This window comes from Eubalaena glacialis, chromosome 12, assembly GCF_028564815.1.
Source record: "Eubalaena glacialis isolate mEubGla1 chromosome 12, mEubGla1.1.hap2.+ XY, whole genome shotgun sequence".
Classification (NCBI taxonomy): domain Eukaryota; kingdom Metazoa; phylum Chordata; class Mammalia; order Artiodactyla; family Balaenidae; genus Eubalaena; species Eubalaena glacialis.
The window spans coordinates 31,452,560-31,478,373 of NC_083727.1; the positions used below are offsets into that span (position 1 = coordinate 31,452,560).

Sequence of the window (25,814 nt, forward strand, 5' to 3'; positions counted from 1 at the left end):
TCACTACAACAAGACCAGAAAAATCTTTTTGAATGATAAAAGACAATAGATGCCAACACAAAGATGACACATGTAGGAATTATCTGATAAGGATTTTACAACAGCCATCATAAAAATCTTCAATAAGCAATTATGAACATGTTTGAAACAAATGCAAAAATGGAAAGTCTCAGCCAAGAGATAAAATTTCTCAGCAAAGAAATAAAAGCTACAAAGAAGAATCAAATGGAAATTTTAGAAATAAAAAAACACAATAGCTGAAATATAAAAATCAGTGGATGGGCTCAACAGCAGAATGGATTAGGCAGAGGAAAGAATCCGTGAACTTGAAGATAGCTAGAACAATAGAAATTACCCAATCTGAACAACAGAGAAAAAAACAGACCGGGGGAAAAAAAATGTACAGAACCTCAGGGATCTGTGGCACTAAAACAAAACCAATGAGACTTTCTAAATTAGTAAATAATTTTCAGATGCAAATTGTGTTATCTAAATTAGGTCTTTGTGGCCCCTATGCTTTTGAAGACCAAGTATCATATGAAGGACAAACACAGATCTTTGTTGTATTAATATAGCACTTATATCAGACCCAAGTAGCCTAAAAGTGAATGTAGCTTTTGAAAGTCCACAGGTTGGTACTAAAGGGTATAGTCTATGAAGCAGAGAAATCAAGTTCATTTATCATGACTACCGAGAAGATAGAAAATGATGGTAACACATTCTCTTCAAATCAATGGAACTTCAAAATGAACAGCTCAGAACAGTATAGCTCTGCTGCTGGTAGCATCATTTTTTGTGCACAGAGGAAAACATTCCCACTATCTGGATGAAAAATGCCACCTTGCATGAGTTGACAAGCTCTGTGAAGCTTCACTAAGACAAGACACACTTTTAACAGTCTAAAATAACCATTTTGGGAGTTATTTTCAACCTATGTTAAATACCAGTGAGAAGGATGGGAATATTTTTCTTCTTTGGTACAAATGTAGAGTAAAATTTTATAAAAAGATGTACTCAATACACGTCTTCCCTCAAAGTTTAACTTGAAAGAATCATTAAATCTGAAGAAGCCCAGTCACAGTTAAAAAATAACATAGGATTACATACTTTGGCTTTTGAGGGGCTGTACAGAAAAGATAGAAATAGGGCCTCAAATATTTTTGCTTCCATTAACTTTTATGATTAAAATTAAAATAAACTCCAAGTTAAAAAGAATCCAGAATCACTTTTAAATTCTTGTGAAGAAACGAATGAAACATGGCCTATTCCAATCCTACTCATTAGTCTAGTGTTCGCCAGCATCATAGAAGTTTATTAATGATAATAAGATTCAAACACCTGGTGTCCAGAGAATGTTCACAGCTACTTCTGCCCTTAAGAGAAGTAGAAGAGCAGTTTTAGGTATGGTCTGTCTTTATTCCCCAATCTGAACAATTCTTACACATTCAGACACGTGCGTGACTCAATAGGAACACTTTCCTACTGTTATGCGGAGGCCACAAGTTTCCCTGAGATGGTTGTGTATCACAAGAGGATTCCCAGTTCTAACTCTGGTCAACAGTCTCCAAACAAGGCAATAGTGTAAATAGAGGATGTATAAAACAGAAGGTTCTTTCAAAAAGATTTATGGCGTGGTTTTGGAATGGAAAACATCAGTCTTCTTGGTTAAAGGTTGGCAAATGTGTTTTCAACTTTAAAATGTCTGAAATTGGCTCTTTTCTTTCTTGATAGAAGCTGAGTCCGGTGATGTGTTCAACATCTGCGATTCGAGCTCTGTGTCGCCTCAACAACTCTTCAACCCATGAGGATTCATGCTTCCCGTGCTATGAGCGTGGGAAAGGAAGAAAAGTCACTGGAGAGCAGTCACTCAACCTTCCCTATGAACTTTCCATCTCCCCCATTTTAATCAGCCGTGACACCTCGGCTCTTAAATGGCAGATACCACAAGAGTTGTTAGGCATAATCCCTGCTCTTGAGTAGCTCACTATCTAATACGTACCATGCATGTTTGTTTAATAGGTGTATCAAATTTGGGAAAAGTATATGTGGAACAGATGTTCCTCTATTACTTTGGTGCAAGAAACGTCAACAGTATGGGGTTAAAAAATGTTAGAAAACAGAAGCAACGTGCCATGTAGAAAGAATATGGAAATTAGCATCAAGAAACTTGGATTCGGGCTTCCCTGGTGGCGCAGTGGTTGAGAGTCTGCCTGCTAATGCAGGGGACACGGGTTCGAGCCCTGGTCCGGGAAGATCCCACATGCCGCGGAGCAACTAGGCCCGTGAGCCACAACTACTGAGCCTGCGCGTCTGGAGCCTGTGCTCCGCAACAAGAGAGGCCGCGATAGTGAGAGGCCCGCGCACCGCGATGAAGAGTGGCCCCCGCTTGCCACAACTAGAGAAAGCCCTCGCACAGAAACGAAGACCCAACACAGCCAAAAATAAAAAATATATACATAAAAAAAATAAAATAAAGAAACTTGGATTCAAGTCCTGTTTCTACCATTATCCTACCAGGTAAACTGAGGCAAGTTATTTAACATCTGCATCCTAATTCTCTTACCTGCACCCTCCTTACTGGGTTACTCTGAAGATCAAATGTAATGATGTATGCAAATGCACTATGCAAACGCTAGTTCTTATCCGAATCAGTTATCTATGTGGTTGCGATGAAGGAAGGATTAGGGGAAGTGGTAAAACGCACTTTCATTTCTGGTGAGGTAGTGAAGTTTTAGCTAATACGAGATCAAAAAAGAATTAAAGCCTTATGCTCTGGCACATGGAAGCAGAGATGGTAGCTAAGGCAGGTAATAGGGACGGAAATCATACATCCATGTGTTGGTATACATTTTTCTGAAAATGGCTACTGGAGAAAGTCAGATGAAGAACATAGCCACTGGTTGGTGTCCTATGATTATACTTTAAAGGCATACTTCAATAAAGGTTCATGTACCCTTAAGATATTATTAGTTGGAAATGGTAAATATAGACTTTTCACATAAAAAGGAACAGACCAATAATTCCCACTTTCCCATTAGCCTCCAGTCATCCACTACCCAAAACTGCTGTTCCACTCAGTCTCCTCCTCTGCAGCAGTCCTCACTCTGGCTTTCAGGGGAATAGCCCTGACTCAATAGACTACTTGGCCAGTAGATATCTGCCATCTGTTCCAATATTTACAGGAATAAATAAAAAGTACACACAAGGGATCTGTTCTCTCAGGCCAATATCCAGCTAATCCTTAGTCACTATTTCCTTAAGTATGTGTGATACACCTTCAAATAATCCTCTTTCTGGTTCACGTTCAATATTTAGTGTCTTCTAATTACACTGCCATTATAGAATTTGTTAAATGCTTGTATTTAAGATATCGGTACAATAGCTTTTGGAATGGTACAGATGGAAAAGGAACTCAATGCCTAATTCATGGCACTTAACATCACTGTGGTCAGTGAAATGTAAGCATAAGTCTATTGCTGCCTTTTTTTGCAGGGGAGGGCCCAGAATTCATACATGGATTTAACGGCTAAGCCATACGAAGTCACTAAGTTTTGACATTTTGATCTTACTGTTAGTGCTTTTAACAGACAGGAATGATCTTCTCTGAAGATATGTCATCTTAGAGGATCAAATTTAAAACCATCCTATAATTTCGAAGTACATGTATATACCAGTTATGTTAGATATGACACACACAAACATATTTATGTATCAATGTTTAAGGTAAATTTAAAAAGGTTACTTACAGCACAGCTCTCACTGTTATCAGTCCTGTGAGGCAAAATGAAAGCCAAGGTATCTAGAGTTTCACACTGTGAGGGAGTCTGAGATGTATTTTTACAACTTGTTAGCACAATGAAGAAGTGAGTTGGAATCATAATTTCTTGATTACGGATGATTCTGCTGTTTCTGTAAAATATGGTAATATTCACTTTAAGAAAGAAATAACTATCTTCTTCTTATTGAATATTTCACTCAAGTATATTGTTAATACAATACATCCCAAAATAAAATTCAGTCAAATAATTAAACATACTGTAAGAAGCTAGTTATCATAACACCTCAACATTTTCTGCCAGATGGAGAAAGAATAAGAATTAGAAGACAGCTAAACACAATCCAAATAATGTGATTTTCTATAGAAATTTATTAAACTTCGGATTTTTTGGGGGTAATTCTACATTAACAAACTGAAATTGAGACACTAAAGAGAAAAATATCAATTTTGAATACGTACAACCAAGACTCTAAAGCATTACTGATAGTCTTTTATATTCTAGGCAGTTATGAACAGAGAGTGAAAGAGAAACTGGTTTGGGATTTTTTTATTCTAGCTCCTTCAGAGAAACTATGAATTCTCCTATGTTTTACCTGGATCTTCTTTGCTATCCCATAACTTTTTTTTTTTTTTTTAATTGAAGCATATTCTCAAAGATGTCCCAAGTGACACTTTTACCTCATCTTAATTCTGCCATTTCCTTTGGTCTCAAAACTAGATTTGTTTGAAACTAAAAAAAAAAAAACTAGATTTGTTTGGGTGGTATTTTAGCATCTTTCAAAATTTAAGGTAGTGGTATCATTGTTTTTAAACATAATCGTATGTGAAACCATGATACATAAAATAGATGGAAACAGCGCTCTGGTTGAAGCTATGAATGGGAAAGGTATAAGTTCTCTTCTTTATCCATTCTACTGCTGTCATCTCTGAGGCATTTACATGGGACCCTTATGCCTCAAGGGATATAGTAAAAAAAAAAAAAAAAAAAAAGAAAAATGTAATTTTACAAACTAAAGTGATCACAGGTGTATGTGTGTAAACAGTAATCCCTAAATCTGCCTGAGAGAGTGGTTCTCAGAAAGGGGCTGAATCTCAGTGGATGTTTCACTCTCTTTTTCTTATAGTCTGAATAGCAAAATTGCTTCCAAAAATCTTGTAATTATTGTTTTAATAAAGATTAACTAGTCTCTAAAATGTTGTTCCCCTCTCCTTTATAAAAACAGCACCACTGACGGTTTCTCAAGAAGGTCACTGTATCATTCCCCTCCCGGCAGAGTTGGGTAAAAGCTGTGACATTCGACCAGGGGCAACCCTGGGGCACTACCGCTTTATAAGCCTTCTGCCTCCTTGACTCAGGATGCCTCCAGCCACACTATATCATTCTTCATCTTCTAATTGGCAGTATGCGAGTTAAGACAGTATCTTAACAATAGCCACACAGAGAGATTTTCAACACTGATGTTACCTTCTTAACAAAGGCAGAGTTCAGTATTTAATATGAACTACAGAATTATTCATCTGAGCTGAGTGGGCGATAAACACTGCTTTCATCTAAAAAATATTTAACGCTGAGCAAAACATCAAAATTAATCAGATATTTCAAGGGGCTTCCAGCGTAATCAGAAATGTCATGTACATAAATATGAACAGTATCAGATAGAAAAGGTTCTGCTGACTCAACTGGATGGTAATCTCACTTGAGAGCTGTTTTTAAGAGTAAATGAAATACGTTCTTACTGTTTCAGAGTCTCCAAGGAATCATAATGTCCGTCATAATCAGAATCAAAGACGGGACCACTGACAACATTGAGACCATTTCTTTCTTCAGCATACCTTTGCAGCAGGGTGCCATGAAAGTAGTGCCATATAACTGAAACAAGAAGGAAGACAGTATAGTTTCAAAAGAACAAGGTGCCATGTTGTCACGTGAAATAAATCAACACCATGATTCAAAATTAGCGTTTGTCATAATTAGGAATAAAGTCAAGTTTGGCCAAGAATCCACTGTTCAGCTTTGGCCCTTGGAAGGACTAACCAGCAAATGCTGAATTCAACTCTACTTCAGGCATCCTTAAACATGTGCATTATCATGAAGCTGTGATCACACATCATCATTAAGCATAAAAAAAAATCATGAACACAAACAAGGCAGGTTATTCAAATTTATTGTTAATATCTGAATTTTTTTGAAATATTCAAAAGCATTCTAGATGTAAATTAGAGTAAAAATTTCCTTGTATGCTCTATATTTTGAAATTCTCTGTCACAAAGTATAAATGTGTATTTATTCTTATAAGAGTCAAGTATTGCAATAATTAATAATGATGTAAAATCTATTCATTTTAAAATAAAAAACAATTATCAAGAACTTCCAAATAGTTAAATAGTACAATAGACTGAAATTTAATATATGTTAGTAGACCGTATTAGCTACATAACTTAGGAAGAACATTACATACTTTTTCCACCAAAAATGTTTGTGAACACTTAAGTACAAAGCATAATAATAACTATAGGAATATATCATAATTCTAATACTTGTAGAATTTTTTGTGTACTGGTATTCTCAAAGTTAAACAAACCTATAAGAACATATTTGATATTTAGTCATTTAATTTAGAGCATCAGTCTTATTACATATAAATCATACCTATAATTTAGGGAAATTCATTGAAATTATGAGACATAAGATTAAAATTTTTTACCTTGAAAACTCTGGTACATGGGCACTATATTAGTAGTAAGCAATGCTTCAGAATATACTTGACTTGAACCTTTATTTAATTCTACAAAGAAAATAACAGGTCAACTATTTCATTCTTCACAAATAACACTAGGAATTATACTTTCTCATGGGAGACATTTAAAAACATCAGCTGAGTATCATCTTAAACTTGTAAAACTTTCCCAGGTACTGGGTCAAGGGGAAATGCAATGTGTTTGGTCAAGTCCCTTAAAAAAAACAAAATATTTGGATCTTTTCTTCTTCCAGATGAATTTATCAATGAAACAGAATCTTTAATATGAAGGTCTCAAATTAAACATACTCAAATTTTACCTCATTGGCCTTATTTCAACTAAAGTATATTGTGTTGACAATCTTCTTTCCTTAAACTCTCTCACAGTGAAAAGAAAAAAGAGAATATCTGGCTTCAGAACAACACCTACTAACTAGAAAAAACATCACAGGATGTCTGCCTCAAAATGCTGTACAAGGCTTCTTTGTATGGACTTTTGGCTTAGACCTGTCTATTTTTAGAATGCAATAGCCAAGTTCTGACTTCAGAAGCTTGCTCTGGGGACTCGATTGGATATTGGGTGTATTTGAGCACCTGGAGGCTTCTGAGTTTTGCCTTTTTAGGACGGATTCAAATTGTCTTCTCATTAACATACAAGTCTGCCCCTTGAAAACACACAACACTTAACTTCAAAAAAAGCCATTCCCTAGGGGCTTTGTATCAGTGAAAGAACAAGCACACTTAGGCTCTCCCTTTACCTAATTCTTTGACAAGTCACATTTTTCTTTTCAAACAACAAAATGATATCTCCTTCCTAAGAACCCTGATGCATCCTTCTGACCTGAGTTTTCTCAAATTCTGTTTAAAAGAAATGCAGAAAAGTGAAGAATGTTCTATCTACAGTGCCTGCACTAAATCCATCACCCTCCAAACAAAAGTAAAAAGGTTTCCAAAACTCAAGTTTTAGACACTTGAAAACTTTCCCTAATAGTTCTATTTCCCATTCACAATTTTCACCAACAAATAAACAAGACGTACACTGCCCCATAAGAAAGAAAAGGAAACGCAAGAGAGAAAGAAGGGAAAGGGAAGGTCAAAGAGGAAGAGACTTACGTGGTGGGGAAAGGAACCCATAACTCAGTTTAGTGTTATTTTTATAAAACGAACATTTATGGACAGGTCTAAGAGGAATTCGGAGATCCTGGTAAAGACAATTGGAAAAGTCTTCTGTAGAGAAACTATCCTGAAGAACAAAATGAAAAGGACCATCAGGGATCAGGCATACGGAAGAAAAACAGAGTTTTATAAATAGTTAAAGGTGAACCACAACATAAAGTCATGGAGTTCTGGCTGTCGGTTCATGTCCTTCACCATTTTACATTTTTCTACGAGAGTATTCATCTTGCTTCTAACCGAAGTGTAAGAACTCTTTACAATATTAAGGGTATTAATCATATATGTGCAAATATTTTCCTACTATGTTTTGCTAATTTTGTTTATAATGTTTTTGTCTACTCAGTTTCAAACTTTTGTGTAGTGAATTGCTGATTTTTAGAGATAGACTCTTTCATATCCAACACAGGCACAACAACAAAAGTAGTGGGGCTTAGGGGGTGGAGAAAAGCCACTGAACAGCAATTCGATATGAAAATCTCAGGAGTAGTGATGACTCTGAATTTTTGCAGCTTTCATTATATAAGAAAACTGAAAATTCAGAGTCCAAGAACACCATAATTAAGGTATTAAACAACAATAAATAGGATGGGGACCTACAAAACACTGGGTAAACTGCTATATACTACAAAGTCAAGTAAAATGTGTTTAAAGTGTTTGAAGATGCTCTTTAAAAATTAAAAATCAAATTAAGGTAAAAACATGTTAATACCTGAAATGTCTGTGTGTATTCAATATATCTATATACAGACACAGAAATTACATATATATATACACGTCTCCCTATCTTTTTATTTAGCAGTCTTAGTGAGTAGTAACAAAAGCTCTGTTTTTAAAATCTAACTGCTACAGTCAAGTAAGCTCTCTCAAATCCCCTTTCCATCCCTTAAGGGCATCTTATAGCTTGCCAGACATTTTCAGTTTTTGAAAATCTGGTCAGTCTAGTTTAAAACTTCACTTCCAGATAAGATCTAAATCTCATCTCCTCCCCCCATTCTCTTTCTCAAGGCCTATTTCCTTCATCATTTATCTTTCTACCACAACACCCAAGGGACAAGAGTGAGGGGGAATGGTGGTCTTATTCTGGGATATTTTCCCCTACTTCTTTCAAGGCCAAACTCTTCTGGTCTGGGTGGTAGACAGGATCCCTGACCTTTCCCTGGTTTGGTCTGGGTGTCTTCCTATAGGTGGTATATACAGTGAGGTAACTGAGCTTTAATGGCCTTCTCCATCACTGAGGACCCCCTACGATTTGGGCAGCCAAGGGAAATCCTTGTACTTACACAGCTATGTACTTTGAGATAAATTGATTGTAAAACTGAGTTCATTAAATTAGAAATTAGAATCATCAAATATTAAAACTGAGAAAAAACAAAAGCAAGGGAGAAATCTTCACTGCACACCCTCATTTCACAGAAGAAGTTTGCTCTGAGTGTCAAAGTCACGTAGCTAGTTAGCAGCAGAGCTAGAACCAGAATCTAATTTTTCTGACTCTCAGTTCAGTGATCTTCTAACTTGGGAACTGATTACAGAGCCAAGATTGACAGTGAGAAACTATGCTTTCAATGTTTTGCTTAATGATAATATAAAATAACCACACAGAGGTAAAGAGGTGACAAATACTTGCATTTCTGTCGATGGTGTAGGCTGTCCAAAGGGGCATCAGGATGTCATGGCTGTAGCCACTCACAGACTGGTGCTGGTAAAGCAGACAGACGGTGCTGTTCTTCCGGAGAACTCTGGGTCTTCCATAAGGTAGAGTGCCACGCTTAATGGCCTTCTCTTGGGTCATAGGGGGAAAATGAAACCACCATTCAAATATGCTTAGTGTGCATGATATGATAATAGATAATGCTACACTGATCTAATTCTTTCCTCTACTTAACCCTATTGAAAAATTATTTGTAACTATAAAATTAAACTAATTACAAAGAGCAGAACCATAAACAATTTTAAAAAAAAAGGAGTTCACTGCAGTTTTTGCCTATGAAGATTCTGAAAGATCAATGTAATACTAAGATATCACAAGATATTACATGAAATTGCTAGGAATTTCAGCAATTAGGACTTAAATTATATTACTAAAATTCTTTAACATTGTCTTTATTACTTATTTTCCAGGATATACTACAGAAGGAAAATTTTCTGGATGATGTGTGTACCTGGAAAGCAAAAGTTCAAAATTGAAATTATGAGACTACACTGAATGAAACAATAGTATGTATACCGTTTACTGCCCCTTTTTCCAAGCATCAGATGCTTTTTTAGAGTTTTTTGTATACATCATTGAATTTAATTCTTATAGAGCCCTAAGAATTAAGGTTATATGCCCATTTTATAGATGAAAAAATAGCAATTTATAAGGAGTAAATGCTTTTTCCATGGACATACGGTTCCTAAGCTCATATTCAAACCCATATCTACTCAGTTCCAAGGTGTCACTTTTCACCACAAAACTTTGACACCTTGGGGCCATCAGAGATTTCTCTAATCTGAACATTTACAGAGATTTTATATAGAGAAGTTCTATATGAATAGAACTTCATTCATATAAATGAATGCAGAACTTCATTCATTCTGTATATATGAATGCATAATTCACCTTTTTATTCCAGCAAGAAAAAGCTGTGAGCCAAGTAATTTAAGGATCAGAGACTATGTCAAAGTGATGCTAAATATCCACATTTCATCAGCTGCCTGCATATTCTTAATTTTCATTCAAAAGTTATGAAGAAATAACTTTAGATAAATAAATCAATTTATACTCCCTTATAATTAACTAAGAATTAGGTAAGATAGAAAGCTAATGGGTATTTTAAATGGAAATCTGAGGACCTATTATTATAATATTGTATAAACCTATAAGTATCTTCAAAATCTCAAAACACTCCACTAAGTTCATAAAGAGTGATTCAGCTTCCACTAATTATATTACATGCTATTTCCACTGTAAACATGCCTTCTTTCCTTATGACTAATAGTCTAGACTATCAAGCTAAGAAATCTCTCCGGTTCATCAGGTGGTCCTCCATTACTACCTTATTTTGTTGGTTATTCTCAAACAATGACCCAAAACTAATTCTGTGGTTCACATTGTTGGGAAAAAGCTTGCTTCCACATCCCAGGCTCAAGACTAAGCATGCCTTACCTTCTGCCATTGTCAGATTCAACTGTGTCTGAAAATCCACAATTGGCAAAATCTAAAAAATTAATGATACAACTTTTAAGGACTGAGAAACATGCTTTCATTTTGTAATAAATGAATTTTACAGCTTAAGTATTCCACCACAGAACAAAGATAAATTTAAAATCATTTTGTGCAAGTGAAAGTTATTTTTTATGAAGAAGAGATAAAAGAATACGGATAACAGTTGCAAAAAGACAAAATTGTTAGCATAGCATAACACAAGTCATCGAAAACAAGAATGTAGTTGCTGCTTTATAATTCTTATCTCTACTCTAACAGTCTTTTTACAAGTCTAAATTAAACCTAAAACAAAATGGAAAGCATAAGATGAACTACTCAAATGTCTATTTTTATGGACACTATCAATTTTGTTCATAACTTGTCATGTATTTTCTTCTCCTTACAACAACTGTATATTAAGATAGGAGTAAAAAAGGAAGTGTCATAAATCCATTTCATGCCAAAAAATGATATTTTCCCTCTAAATTTAAAATAGGTTGGGATGTATTTTAGAAAAGGAATATTGTGATTGGTTCATAAAAGACCTCACTGCTAGGATATCAGCACGGATTCTGGGATTCAGTACATTTCAGGACTCAGCTAGACCTCTCCCAGCCTGCAGCCAAATCAAGTCTCGACACAGGGGGATAAAAATAGAGCCAGAGTGCAAAAACCCGGAGCAGGAAAAATAAATAATAAAAAGGTTGGCATGTGTCACTGGAATTGAAAATAAATATATGTTTACTCCCACTCATAAATTTTAATTTAATCATTATGTATTTCTACAACATATGCTATGCAGAGGGTGTTAAAAAACCATACCCACTGGGCTAAACTTCTTGGGACTACTTACCGAGGGATCACACGAGCAATCGAGGCTCTCCCTGGGGGCTCTTGTGAAGGGGCACTGGACTAAGGAGCGGAATTCTCTGGGATGCTTTGGGGTATAAACAGGATTCTTTAGAAGGTGGTTAAGGCTTCCATGAGTTCCATTATTAGGAGCTGGTATCAAATTCAGTAAATCTGCATAATTTCAAGAATGATAAATAAAGATTTACTTAGAAATTACAAAACTAAATAAATAGTAGACTTGAACTATGAATTTTATCTTTTAAAGCCAAATCTATTTAAGAGTCCTTAACTCTTTACCTAAAATAAAACTATAAATCTCTCTCTCCTGGGTTGTAGAGTATTTATGACCATGCTATTCTCAATGGAAATACTGATATGCATGCTGTACTTCTCTATAAAAATTTCTAAATTTTAATGTATACAATAAATATAGTTATCTCCTGTTGAATGCTTATTATATGCCAATCAGTATGCTAATATATTTTTCTTACTTAATCCTCAAAACAATTTAATAAGTTATTGTCAATATTTGGTAGATGAGTACAGGCAGACCTCGTTTCACTGTACTTCATTTTACTGCACTTCAGAGACACTGCATTTTTTACAAATTGGTTTGTGGCAACCCCACATTGTCAGATGATGGTTAGCATGTTTTAATAATAAAGTATTTTAAGGTATGTATATTGTTAATTAAGGTATGTATATTGTTTCTTTAGACAGAAGCTATTGCACACTTAATAGACTACAGTATAATATAAATGTAACTTTTATATGCACTGGGAATCCAAAAAAATAATGTGACTTGCTTTATTACAGTCTTCACTTTATTGCGGTGGTCTAGAACTGAACCCGCGATTTCTCTAAGGTATGCCTGTAACCAGAGTGTTTAGCTTAAGATTTCAAGCTACTAATGGAGTAGACCTAGGATTCAAAACCAGCTCTGTCCAAGTCTAAGACTCACGCTCTTAATAATAATGATGGCAAACACTTATACAGTAAAGCGCTTATTATATGCCAGGCACTGTTTAAGTGCTTTAGGATATATTAACTCATTTAAGTATACAGGCTCTCACTAAAATAATTATACTTAGAACATATTTAAGGTTTTACAAATGCCCAGTATTGTTATCAGAAAAAGGAAGTAATATTTAAAATGCAATACTCAACCATAAAAGTACTAATTTGGAAGGTACAGAGTAAACTAAGAACATAGTCAATATGTCCTCCTCCATTTCTATAACCTTGACATTGCCATCAATTCAACTATTATTGCTACCAGAGGATCCATCTGTTTTGTCTTCCTTTCACAACCCCAAACTCTTTTCTCTGGCTTCCATCCTGATCTGGTTCAACTGTCATCTAATGAAGTCCAGGGCCTGGCAAAGTACTGGGCGCTTGGGATGTACAGACCTCCCTACTCTGAATGTTGTACTTTACCACTGTGCAGTCTAGTGGAAGGAACAGGTCAGTCATGAGATGATTATGTTCTGCACATTTTTTCAATGACTCTGGGTCAGGAAGAAGAAAGGTGGAAATATAAGGGTCTGTCTCGCCATATCATCACTTCCAGAAAGGTGCCCAACATGTGACTTACTTTTCATAATCCTATTCCAGCTCTGTGTTCAGAAGGGAGAAAAGATGCCTGTTCACACTTACCACACATTAAGTTATAGACTTCAATATTTTCAAAGGAGTCAACTTCAATGCCATGCTTGAATCCAGGTCCGTAGCCAATAAAGAGGGCCTACGTTGGCCAGAAAAGAAACAGTTTATCTACTCATTTCAGTTATGTATGGAGTTGGTCACCAAAAAGGTATTCTATATCTTCCCCATTGTACATATATAAACTGGTTATATTAAGGTAAGTGGAAAAATACTGTGCCCAGTGGACTTTCTAGGATATTATTTTAACCCCTGTTGCACTTTTAATCTAAGGACATCTAGGTTATTTTTCTTAACTGCATTGTAATTCCTAACGTGACAATCAGAACAGAATGATGATGAAATCTTTTTCCAACTGTGAAATGGGATCTAAACCTCATTCTTCCCACCACACGCAGTGCCATACGGATCAAATTAGAAAATTATTATGAGTATATTTTGAAAATGTTAAAGTACTAGGTAAATGGAAGGCATTATTATCTTTGGGGCGGCCGCGCTGCATAGCTTGTGGGATTTTACTTCCCTGAGCAGGATTGAACCCAGGCCCTCAACAGTGAGAGCATGGAGTCCTAACCACTGGACCACCAGGGAATTCCCGGCATTATCTTTATTTAAAACATAACTATGATATCTTTTCACCTATTAAATTACTGGCTTTCATTTACTGTGGAGCAACATTCTTAATGAAGCACAAATACATACAAAATAATTATTAGAAATTTAGTATGAGGTATAAGTCACATTCATAAAACATGAATATAAATATTTAACAAAATTCTATTAATTTATTTAATGTCCAAAGTAAAACAGCTATATGAAACTAAAAGCTTCATTAATTCTCATTCAAGACATATAATGACAGTCTATGATTTTAAGTCTAAAACTTTATATATCAGTTTTTTCTTCAGATATAAACTATAATTTTTACTGTACAATAGGTTTACTCACTTGCATATTTGAAAATGCATTGTCAGAGCCGTGAAATCCACCTCCACAATATTTCCTTTCTGAAGGATTCCTAATTTTCACATAATATAAATTAACAATGTAAAGTCTATTCATAAAGCAAAACTGACAATCATGACATTATTTCCATTAATAAAGAGTAACTATTCTTTAATATTTAATATTTTTCTTTAATATTTTTGTACATTTTTTAATATTCTTTGATCAAAAATAAGTAACTATTGTTAAGCAAATCAAAAAAAAAGTAAATAAAACCACTTGTCTTTGAAAAGCATTAAGGGGCAGCCACCTGTAGCTTTCATTTTGTAGACGAATCAATTATAAGCAATATGGTATAAAGGAGAAAACCATTAGCATGGTTTTGAACCCTAACCATACTATCTACTCAGCTGTGACTTTGGCAATTTAATTATCTTCTCGTGGTTTCAATTTGTCATGCTGGGTTTATAAAAATTAAATGGTTTGTACTAAAGAAATGCTTAGAACACAGTAGATGTTCACTAATATTAGTTCTCCCATGAAGGTAAGGACCTCCTCTTCTTTCATATTCTTTTTCTAAACACTGAAAGCACAGCTCTCTAATAAAGGAGAGACAGTGCAATTCTGTTGACTGAATTCTGGTTCCCTGCTTAAGTTTTGCCGGACAGGGGTATTTATCATCCCTGGCTTCCTGGCAACCATACAGAGTTAATGATCAAGTTTTGAGATATTAACAATACGAACCATCCAAATAATTTGCTGAACACACCAATAAACTGAGGTTTATTAATGGACTAGTATAACAGGAATGAAAAAACAGCTTTGTCTAATGAAGAAGGTAATGGCTCATTATTATAAAGAGTTTTGCCAATTATTTGTTAGACTCTGAAGGTATTATTAGGCAAAACTGTAACATGCAGAAGACATACAATGGCAAGTGGTTACACAAATGTGGAGCATAAGAAATAATCAAGACAGATGTGAGGGGACAGAGAAGTGGTTCTCAGCTGGAGGTGACTCCCCTCCCCAGGGGGCTTCAGGCAACGTCTGCAGATATTTTTGGTTGTCACAACTATAGAAAAGGTGTTTTTTCATCTAGTGAGTAGAAGCCAGGGATGTTTTCAAATATCCCACAACAGACAGGACAACTCCCCAACCACAAAGAATTATCTGATCCAAAATGTCAATAGGCCAAGGTTGAGAGACCCTGGGATAGAGTGAAGAGAATCATATTTGTAGTTTTCATATAACGACATCATTGGAAAGGGCCCAATGGTTACCTTGAATTACTACAAGATCAAGCTAAGTTTACCTGGGAGATTGTCAGAACTTACAATGCAAGTTGCCACTGAGGGTCCAAATAGAATGTCAAGGGCTCAATCCTGTCACTTTTGGCAAAGTGCAAACGCTTGGGTAAGAAATGTTTCAGGTAAGGTATGAAGTGCTGGTTTGGTTCCTGGCACTGAAATTGTAGAAGGCAAAGAAAAACCATTATTTCCATATTTTCTTAAGTGTAAACTTCCCTTGAAATTGCTTTCTAAGTCCATATGAATTTTTTCTCACAAACATTTAATCAGTATGCCCAATAAGTCACAGATGCAAATAAACTGAGTTCTTACTACCTATATAAAGTACAAGTTGAATATTCCCAACTATTGAATGTTCTTATTTTTATAGAAAAATCATAATTATTACATAAGAGTCCCAGGATGCTTAGACTGAGTCACTAGCTTACCTTTGTGTTACTACTGATGATCATATTTTCAAACATTCTTATAACAATTTTAAGAATTTTCTTTAAAATTGTAAGAATTTTCTATCAAGTAAAAAAATGTAGCATAGATAAATCAGCACTAGGACAAAAGCTTATTTTAAAAAATAGGCATAAGAAAGACTGGTAGAAAATATATCATAATGCTAACAGTGTTTATGGTAGTACAGCTATAGGGTTTTCCCTTCTATTGTTTTCAGTTATTTCTTGTACTGTCATATAAATTTAACAATGTCAATAAATAAATAAATTCTTAAAATTTTAAAAACTACAGAGCATTTAAATGTTGGCCCAGATACTCAAAAAATTAGATTAAATTCTACAATCCCAAGAACAAATACTCAAACTTTCTTCTAAATATATTTTATACAAAACTAGTAATAACAAAGTAATGGGGGAAAAAAGATACTCACAGAAAGATTCTTGGCGATGCCTTCATAATTAACTGAAGGGGGGCAAAGATAAGAATTAATAGTTGAATGGTATGCTACCATTAGAAATAAAAATAATACAAAAAATATATAATGTCAGACTCAAACCCTATATTTAAATACCAAAGCTGGTTTCAAACAGATCATTTAAATCAGGGGTCCCCAACCCCCAGGCCATGTACCAGTACCGGTCTGCGGCCTGTTAGGAACTGGGCCGCACAGCAAGAGGTGAGCAGCGGGCTAGTGAACAAAGCTTCATCTGCCGCTCCCCATCGTTCCCCATTGCTCGCATTACCACCTGAACTATCCCCTCTCCCCATCCGTGGAAAAACTGTCTTCCAAGAAACCAGTCCCTGGTGCCAAAAAGGTTGGGGACCATTGATTTCAATTATTATATATTAGCCATTGACAGGAATAAGACAGATCTTTAGGAACCACCCAACCTCCACTACCTCCATGCCTGTGAAATTATGTCCTATTGTCAAGTGAAAAGGCAAGTTATAGAACATCAATTTATCCATCCATCTGTCATTCATATGTGTGTCCATTCATCCATCTGCCTGTCCATCTGCCTATACATCCATCCGTCTCTCTATCTGTCCATGCATCCAAATATCTATCCATCCCTCTATCCACCCATCTAGATCCTGTATAATGTCACTTTGTAAAAATAAAAATGAATGTGTTTTACATATACATAGCAAATACCTGGGAAGACACATCCCAAATCTAAGTATTTATCTCTAGAGAGAGGAACTGAGTTGTGAATTAGGGGGATTTAGGGTGGAAAACTGTTACTTTTTACATACTTTGATATTCAAGGATAATTCCAGAATTTCCAAATAAGGACATAGGGGAATTTAGAAGTGAGGGCAGGTAGAAGAGCTTTGAAACTGAATTTGCACAGCAAGCCCACAGTGTACTTACTTAGTGTACTCTGTGCTGCAAACAGTAACTGCCTAGCTCCCTACGATTCTTTTAGCTATACTTTACATAAGTTTGAGAAAATTATCCAGATAAAAGAATATGTACTGTATATATATTTTAATGTATGAATGTAGATACAGAGATATGTAATTTTTACTTTTAATTGGGAAACTTAGGGGCCTAATTGAGATAAGGGTGTGGCTAAGCTTAGCCATCCTATCCTAAACATCTCTGGGGACTGCCATTGCCTGTATAGTTTTATAACAGGTTTTATAACAATCATGTACTACTTTAATAAATTTTTTAAACACTAATTAAAACTTGTTATTGTACAAGCTAGCGTCTGTGCTTTGGGTTACTATGTTAATATATTTGCATAACTATTTTCCTGCAGGGAAATCTACTTCTTCTCATGAATATTCAACAGTATCTACTGAAACATATAGCACTGCATATACCCAAACCTAATCCAATGCTGATGACTGCCAGAAAAGCTCTTCTCTCTTTCCATTTCAAAGGTAATTGTAACAAAAAGATAAACAAAACTGCCCTTAGTATTTGAGAATTACCAAGGATGGTAATCAAAGAGGGGTATAATAGAGGTGCAATCAGTTCTGAAATAGGCTTGACTTTCAAAAGAATGAATATTTAAAATTTCTTGGTAGTTTAGTTTGAGTACAACATGGGGTCAAGAGAGAATGTGAAATTTCTTCTTCTCTGTTCAAAAAACACATTCTCATTGTTTTTTGGAATAGTTTAAGAAAGTCATTTCTGAGAACAGAAATTAGTTGCTTATAGAATTGATCATCTCTGCCAGCATTCCTCCTAATAATGGAATATTATAACATCTGTAAATTATTTTAATGAAATGACATTAATTAAAGTTGAATAAATGTAGCTGAACTTTTCTCTTAAGTTTTTATTTTTCTAGTACAAGTAATCTTGAACCCAACACAAGCAAAAGACACAACAATAACATAAAATTGTACCAAGTTCATCAAATAATATTCTTAGCCATGAATAACAGATAAGCAGTTAGACTTGTGCCCTCACATCTAGTTCCATAAAATCCCTTTGGGTGCAAAAGATCAGCCCTGGACATTTAATCATGAAAAGGAAATTAATTGATCCCCTTTAATTTAGAGACATAATGATTCCGAGGAATGTATTGTGAATATAATCATATTCAAAATTAGCATAGAGATATACTTACATGAATAGTATTTATCTGGTACATCAGAGGGTCTCAATCGAGCTGCAGGTCCATATATAACTTTAACATTTTTAACATCCCCCAGATATTTACTCAGATACACATATTTCTTACAACTGCCTTGTTCCATGCCTAGGAGAAAAAAATCCCCAAACATGTTACAACTTTAATAAAAAACTTTAACATGTAGGACAGAATTTCTTTCACTTCCAGAATTTAAATCAATAAACATGAGGTCAGCACTCATGACAGCTGAACATCTAATAGGTAAGACACAGAATTTCATGTATATCTACCACGTCACTTAAAAAAAAATCTTTTCCCTTTCCTTCATCCAAAATTAGTGTTTCTTATTTATATATTACAATATCTTTATGTGAGTGATGAGGAATATCACAGTTTTAGACTGCATATGAAAGCGTAGTTACTTTCTCAGAATCACCTAGCATATTAACTATGAGTATAAAACTCTCAACCTCATTCCAGGACTGGGGGCTTCTTTAGGATACAGCTTCTTAGGACTGTTTCTAGAAATAGTTTTCAATAATTATTTTTGAAGCAAACAATAATAACAACAAAAAACAAACAAAAAGAACCTCTTTCCTATTTTCTTGTATATACATTGCTTTTACAGTCCCAAGGCTATACACATACATGTTCTAAAGGTCACAGTAAGTAAAAGTTAACTTAAAATATTGCCAAAATTAATACATACTGCTTTTAAAAGTCAGCTTTATCATGCTAGAGAAAACAGAAGCAGCACATAATAATCTATTCAAATTACACCTAAAATTTTTAGAGTAGATTTACCAAAATTTAATGCTAAAAAAATTGTTTTAACTCTCCAAGTTCCTGGTGTAAGCCCTCCCCAAATCAGGAGATGAGTGCATTGTGGTTAATAGGCTCTTAGGTTTCTGTGAATTCTACGTTTCACTTGTGATTTATATTTAATGTAGTATTTTCTAAAGGCTTTCTACAAGAAATCACATTTAAGAGAAAGAATTAACTATATAAGTCAGAGGAAATAATAAAACAATAATCAATCAAGTTAACTTCTGGGGGCACCATTTAACCTGAAGGAAAAATGATGCAAATTCAGGTTACCATGATCTGAGATAAGGATGAGGTTCAAGCATCTATGCAAGTTCAACTCTTTTAGACCATCCATCAGCATGCCAACCATGTTGTCAACCCTCTGCAAAGCTCTGATGACCTAAGAAAGGGAAACAATCTCATGTCATGCAGTTAAAAGTATTCATGAAATGCTTCTTATAGTTCTATGTACTTAATTTTTTAAAATGAGAACTTCTAGGAATACAACCCATTGTTTCCGTACAAACTGTATTATTTTGCATATGAATATCACAAGGACACAGAATGGCGTATGATTTTGGCAAATTACCTCTGGCTCTTCTCTCCTCCTCTCTCCCGGCAAAACCACCGGAGGCAAATTCTTGTGCAGTTTTGCCTGTGTCTTCGGTACTGTATCAAAACAGTCTAACCTTTATCTATAGTCTGTGTATTTCACCGTATTATGAAACAAGCTCTTTCAACATGGTCTTTCTTTCACTCAAAGATATCCAAGCAACATGGATTGGAATTTTTAAGTATGAAGATAAAGTGGGTTTCGACGAGCCAATAATACTAGCGTTTAACTGAGTTTATAAATTGATGAATATGATTTGAAAAGCGATGGGCTCGACCTTGAATGAAGATGAAACAGAAAAGCAGGTACTTTGGGAAATCTTCAGTGAACAGAAAAAATAGCACTGGTCTTAAAACTTATGTGATCTGATAATCAATTACAAAATGATCCTTAGACTTACTTGTAGCCAAACTGACCTAGACACGGGTCTTAATAGTGAAAGAATAAAAATTATACTAGCATCTGGCCAATTGTTCAAACCAAGATAAGAACTACAAGAAACGTCCATTTGTCTAATTATGACATGGCCGCATTGACGGCCACACATCTCCCACCTCTAAGAAGCAGCATTTCTACTTAGCTGAAGGACAGAATCAAAGCAAGGGCATGTGGGTTGTCAACTACACTGAAGTTACTGGAGATAGGTTTTGATGGAAAGAGTACACAGGGTGGAGTGTGACAGGTCTCATTTGAAATTGAAAATATAGAATTTAACTCATCATTGGTTCAATTTAGCACTGTAGATAGTGTAAAACAAAACAATGCTCCCAACTCTTTTTGATTAAAGTGCATCTTTTGGTTTAATAAAAATGTGCTTAATACTCGCTCTTTCCAGAAATCATGGATTCCTATGGAATGGTCTAGAAACCTGCTTCAAAGCAAGGTTCAGTTAGATATTACCAGGTTTAATGAAGTAATCACTGATAAAAATGTACTTACTTCACTGCTGACTGGTCCATAAGAGTGACCTGAAGAATCTGGTTCTTCTAAATACAGAGTGTAAAAGTGTGGTCTAAATCAAACAGTATCAAAATGTAATATTTTACGAACACATTGTAAAACAGAATAGAAAGAATAATTCAACAACTGATAGTGAATAAAAGTTATACAACACTGGGGTAACATTTCTAAAATTGCTGAGAAATAATTTACATGTTTAGAGTTCTTCAAAATGTGGCTGTAATAGGGCACTAAAGAGTTCATTTGGATATAAAACATCACAGCCAATAGCAAAGTTTTCCTGTCGTCTATTTAAAATATTCTGACATTTTTATAAAACAAAGGAGTATTTTATGACAGAAATTAATCGTCTACATACCTTTCATCTTTAGGAAGCTGCAGCCACTTAAGAACAGCTAAAATTCTTTCTTCAAATGGTACTGAACTAATATGAAAGATAAAATGAAAACGAATCTGTGACAACTGTTGGGGTTTAAGATATAAATGTGTGTCTCACTGAAAATTGCATTCAGAGAGACTAAAACAATTCAAGGCATCAAATGTGTTGCAAGCAATGTAAGAGTTTCACCTGAAAACTTAAAATTGTTTTCCCGACAAAGAAACGAACATTAAATTTTACACATATGGAAGTTGTAGCCGGGTTTAAAGGATTTGCTTCCTATACTCTACCTGAGGATCTTACTCCTGGACCCGAGAACAGCAATTGCTACGGCATGAATAACCCATGTGTCAATACACTCTTCAAAGAGGACCTCATGAAGAACTCACTCATTGACGACTCTTAGTAAAATTGGGAAGTGGACACCTAGTGAGCAGACAGTTCTCCAGGCAACAATTTCTGGGCAGAATTAACGACACCTTCCTGTGGGCACAGGATTTTGCTTACAGGTCTCCATCAGAGTGCTTGCCCAACCCCAAGTACACTTAGTTGTACCTTGAGAAGGTCTCTATCAGACCCTGAGAAGCCAGAGAACATATATCACTACTCTTCAAGTCCCCAGGCCTAGGACAGTGCCTGGCACATAGAATCTCAATAACCATCTATGGAATGAAATTAACGGCAAATAACAAGGTGCTCGTGTGAACCATAAGGAATAAACAACAGCATAAGGTCACCAAAGAAGATCATTATGCATTTCTTGTTTGGAATTTATGAACTTTTCCTTTCATCCCTCAAATACATTATCGTATTGATTTTATGACATAAATTTCCCAAGTGAAAGACAAAAATATTTTGCTATTCTCCCTAAAATGATCCAAAGAGAGTTTTCCAGAAAAAAAGTTTCTGTTTTTTTCGTGGTACCTCATGGATTTTGAATATCACAGGGAGGTTACTCCAATCAGTTCTCACATTAAATGGAACGTTTAACAAAGTAATTTGAAAATGCAAATCCAGGGGTGCCATTAATATCTTATTTTAAATAATATTTCCAGATACCAGAGAGTCACTGCTACCTGTGTCCCTTTAATACTTTCACCTCCTTCTTCTCGTTCTTTCTCCCTAGAGTGAAAATGTGCAGGACCTCTACTTTCACCAGGACTTCAATTCCTATTCCTGCCCAAAGACCTGAATGCAAACTCTAACATGTTACCAGTGCTTTCTAGAAAACCTCCAGGAAAAAACTCGTCAGAGTTTTACTGTCTATCTATCATCCATCTAAAACTCTTTGAGACAGAGTTCTTATTCTGACAGGTCTCATTTTTCAAACAACATATCATTCAAATGCTAGAACTCAGGCTATGATAAGAAAATAAACAGTTCTATGTTATAGGTCCTAGAAAAAGTACAGCTATACATACCCATTATACATCTTATAGATGTCTGGGAAAATTCCATTAATTTTCACATCTGATCCTGGCCAAAAAAATGTGCCCGTCTTCAGGCCTTGATAATTAGCTGTAAGCCAAATCTGGGGAAGCCAGTGAAGGAAAGTTAGGAAATTATGCAAGCATTCATTTCTTAGGAAACCATGTGTTCATGCAACACCAATGCTTTCCTCCCAAATGCTAGAATGTTTTTGACGTTAATAAGCTCCAGCAGTTAGACTACAAAATAACAATGTAATATGACTTTGAACAGCAGCAAAGAGAAATTAAGTAATCAGAAATTAAATTAACCTAAAAAATATGAACAGTTGATAACTCCTGCAACTTTTATAGTCATACTTCTACTTAATAGGTTCCTTCTTAAAAGAAGAAAAATTCATGAAAGAAAAAAGAAAAGAAAAATTTACAAATACACATATCTTTAACTTATTGACATTTTTGCTTATGTAACTAACATTTATTAAGCACTTATTATTGCCAATTACAGTTCTACATAGTATTCCTATAAGCATCCTAGATTATTAATTCAACTAATCATCACAATAACTCTATGAGGTAGTTAACAGTATTTACAGTTTTATTTACAGTACAGATACGAGAAAATTGAGGCACAGAAAGAATAATTTACCCAAAGTCACACAGCTTTACATGTCAGAGCTAAAATTTGAATTTATAACTTGCAAATGCTCTTCTCCTTCCAAGAGCAATATCAAGACTATCCAAATAGACCTTATACAATTGTCGTGGCAATTTATAAAAACTCAAAAGGAGAACACATCTAAATCACAATCAGAGAGAATCTTCTAAGTTAGCAAATGCAAACAAAGTCAAAGTTTACACCTGTACAAACAGTTAGCTTTGTGTAGATCAAAATATTACCCCCAGACTACTGCTCTTCGCTACTAGGACAAAAAGGTAAAATCAAGCAGAAAAGAAAACTGGCTCAGCATAACCCAAACCCCACTCTGGAATAAACTACATAATGATACAAGCTATATTTAGAGTTACCTGAATTCATCTCTGTTTGCATAAGGATGGCACAAAACATAGTAAATTAAATGAGTTATTAAAAGCTCCAGGGAATCTGGTATTTTACTCTGATAGAAACAGATGAGAATAATAAAAATAATTTTAATAGCGAAAACAAACAACTCACTGGTTCTCCTTTGTACCACTCAGGATTAAATTTCTCTTTACTTTTAAGTGCAAAGTAAGCATTCATTTGGGGATCATACATTTTATTGTCAATGAGGCCATGGGATTCTGGATAAAGTCCCTAAAAAATACAAAATACAAGTTTTATGCAAGTTTTAAGTTTTTAAAGTTACAGAACAAAATCATCAAAGAGAAATAGACAACTTAAGCTACACGGAACTTAACCCAGCTTAAGGAGAGAAGAACAAAACAATGGGTATTGTTAAAACACAACCAACCACTCAAGATTTTATGGAGTTTTTGTGTTTTAATTTATGTAATAGGAGAAAATAAATTAGGAATGATATGGATGAAGTTCTATATAAAGAAGCAGCCTAATTTTGAAAAAAGTACTGTGTTGTCCTTTTGCATTGCTCAGTGAAACATTTCTGCAGTACAAACTCCTTTTTGGTTGGGTCCAAGAATAGCTTGTACCAACACAAACTAAAGCATTAATTCTCTGGCTTCAACCCTAAGGCCTAATGAATTCTGCTTTTTTTTTCTGGATTCAAATTAAATCTGCAAACTTTGAGTGAAACAAAAATAGAGCTGTAATCCTACCTAAAGTCAGGCAAAGTGGCTTGCTTAGACTCATACATCAAGATGATTGGAAAGACAGCTGAGAGTGTAGACAGTCTGGGGTTCAAATAAAGTAAGATAAAAACTAATCAGAAAAAACAGGACCCAAGAATCAGAGACTCTTAAATTGAAAGGGAACCAAGAAATCATTTCTTGGAGTCTTTAGTCACCTCTTTTCACAGATGGGAAATGGAGACCCAGAAGGTAAAGTGACCTGCCCAAGGCCACAACTAGTTAGTAGAAAAGCTAAGACCAGAACCTAGGTTTCCTTGCTTAACTACACGATGAAAAATAAGTTATTTTTTTCTGATCTGAAATCTACTTATTCTCTCGAAAAATGTTACACTTACATCTCACTTCTGTGAACATATAAAAGTTGAAATGCAGAGCTTACTGTGACAATGCTGTAGTGATTGGGGAAAGTTTTTGTTGGATATACTGGTCTCATGTTTTTAGCATATGTTCCACAGGTTTCTACAAGGGAAAAAAATTAAATATTGTTATTAAATACAACTAACAATCTGTTTCCCTTATTTAGCTTTGGTACCACAGACTTCTAAATAGTACTAAAAAATGAACCCAGAAGGGATTTACAACCATATAAAAATTCAGGGTGAATTACAAAGCAACATTTCGGATTCGAATTCAATGTTAAGAGTTAGTTTTTCTCTTAGTTAGAAAATCATTAAACAAAATTGTTAAGCCAATGAAATAATTATCCCATACTTATCAATAACATTAAGTTCCAGATGGACCATAATGATTCTTGCTAGATCTTTGTCTGCTACTACTTGGTGGTAATATACTAAATTATAAGATGTAGTTATATTTTAACAACAAAAAACTGCACTAGTAGCTAAATCTGCAAAATTAAAACAAGAATGAAGCAGTAGCTGGGATAACAGTGTCCCACCCCAAAAATCCAATCTAGCTAACTCTAGACAAGTTCAACACTGCTCTAAAGATAAAAAGCATCTTCTGGCTTCAAGTACAAGAAAGGACAGAAATCAAACTGTTTCTGATTTAGCCCTAGTGTCACATTCCTCTTCTGCCTCTACCATTGAAGACGGAATACATAACTAATGATTCTAGCATATCAATACCCCATTGCCTGAAAATATTCCTCAGATTGGCATGTGTCTATCTATCTC

General features: G+C 34.9%; 1 protein-coding gene across 1 annotated transcript in view; it reads right to left on the minus strand.

Annotated features, from left to right (window-relative positions):
* Positions 1 to 1,075: 1,075 nt before the first annotated feature.
* ENPP1 (ectonucleotide pyrophosphatase/phosphodiesterase 1) overlaps positions 1,076 to 25,814 on the minus strand; it is a 64,884-nt gene continuing 40,145 nt past the window's right edge. Inside the window, exons 7-25 of the mRNA XM_061206899.1 lie at positions 25,058 to 25,137; positions 24,047 to 24,166; positions 22,864 to 22,973; positions 21,422 to 21,487; positions 21,043 to 21,115; positions 19,782 to 19,890; positions 18,678 to 18,809; positions 16,520 to 16,551; positions 15,670 to 15,797; positions 14,339 to 14,408; positions 13,385 to 13,472; positions 11,730 to 11,899; positions 10,838 to 10,889; positions 9,317 to 9,471; positions 7,630 to 7,759; positions 6,484 to 6,564; positions 5,516 to 5,648; positions 3,747 to 3,909; positions 1,076 to 1,823 (exon numbers count right to left, since the gene is read on the minus strand). Of these exons, the coding sequence (XP_061062882.1) occupies positions 1,653 to 1,823; positions 3,747 to 3,909; positions 5,516 to 5,648; positions 6,484 to 6,564; positions 7,630 to 7,759; positions 9,317 to 9,471; positions 10,838 to 10,889; positions 11,730 to 11,899; positions 13,385 to 13,472; positions 14,339 to 14,408; positions 15,670 to 15,797; positions 16,520 to 16,551; positions 18,678 to 18,809; positions 19,782 to 19,890; positions 21,043 to 21,115; positions 21,422 to 21,487; positions 22,864 to 22,973; positions 24,047 to 24,166; positions 25,058 to 25,137 (2,063 nt within the window). The 3' untranslated portion in view covers positions 1,076 to 1,652. The remainder of the gene's footprint in view (positions 1,824 to 3,746; positions 3,910 to 5,515; positions 5,649 to 6,483; positions 6,565 to 7,629; positions 7,760 to 9,316; positions 9,472 to 10,837; positions 10,890 to 11,729; positions 11,900 to 13,384; positions 13,473 to 14,338; positions 14,409 to 15,669; positions 15,798 to 16,519; positions 16,552 to 18,677; positions 18,810 to 19,781; positions 19,891 to 21,042; positions 21,116 to 21,421; positions 21,488 to 22,863; positions 22,974 to 24,046; positions 24,167 to 25,057; positions 25,138 to 25,814) is intronic.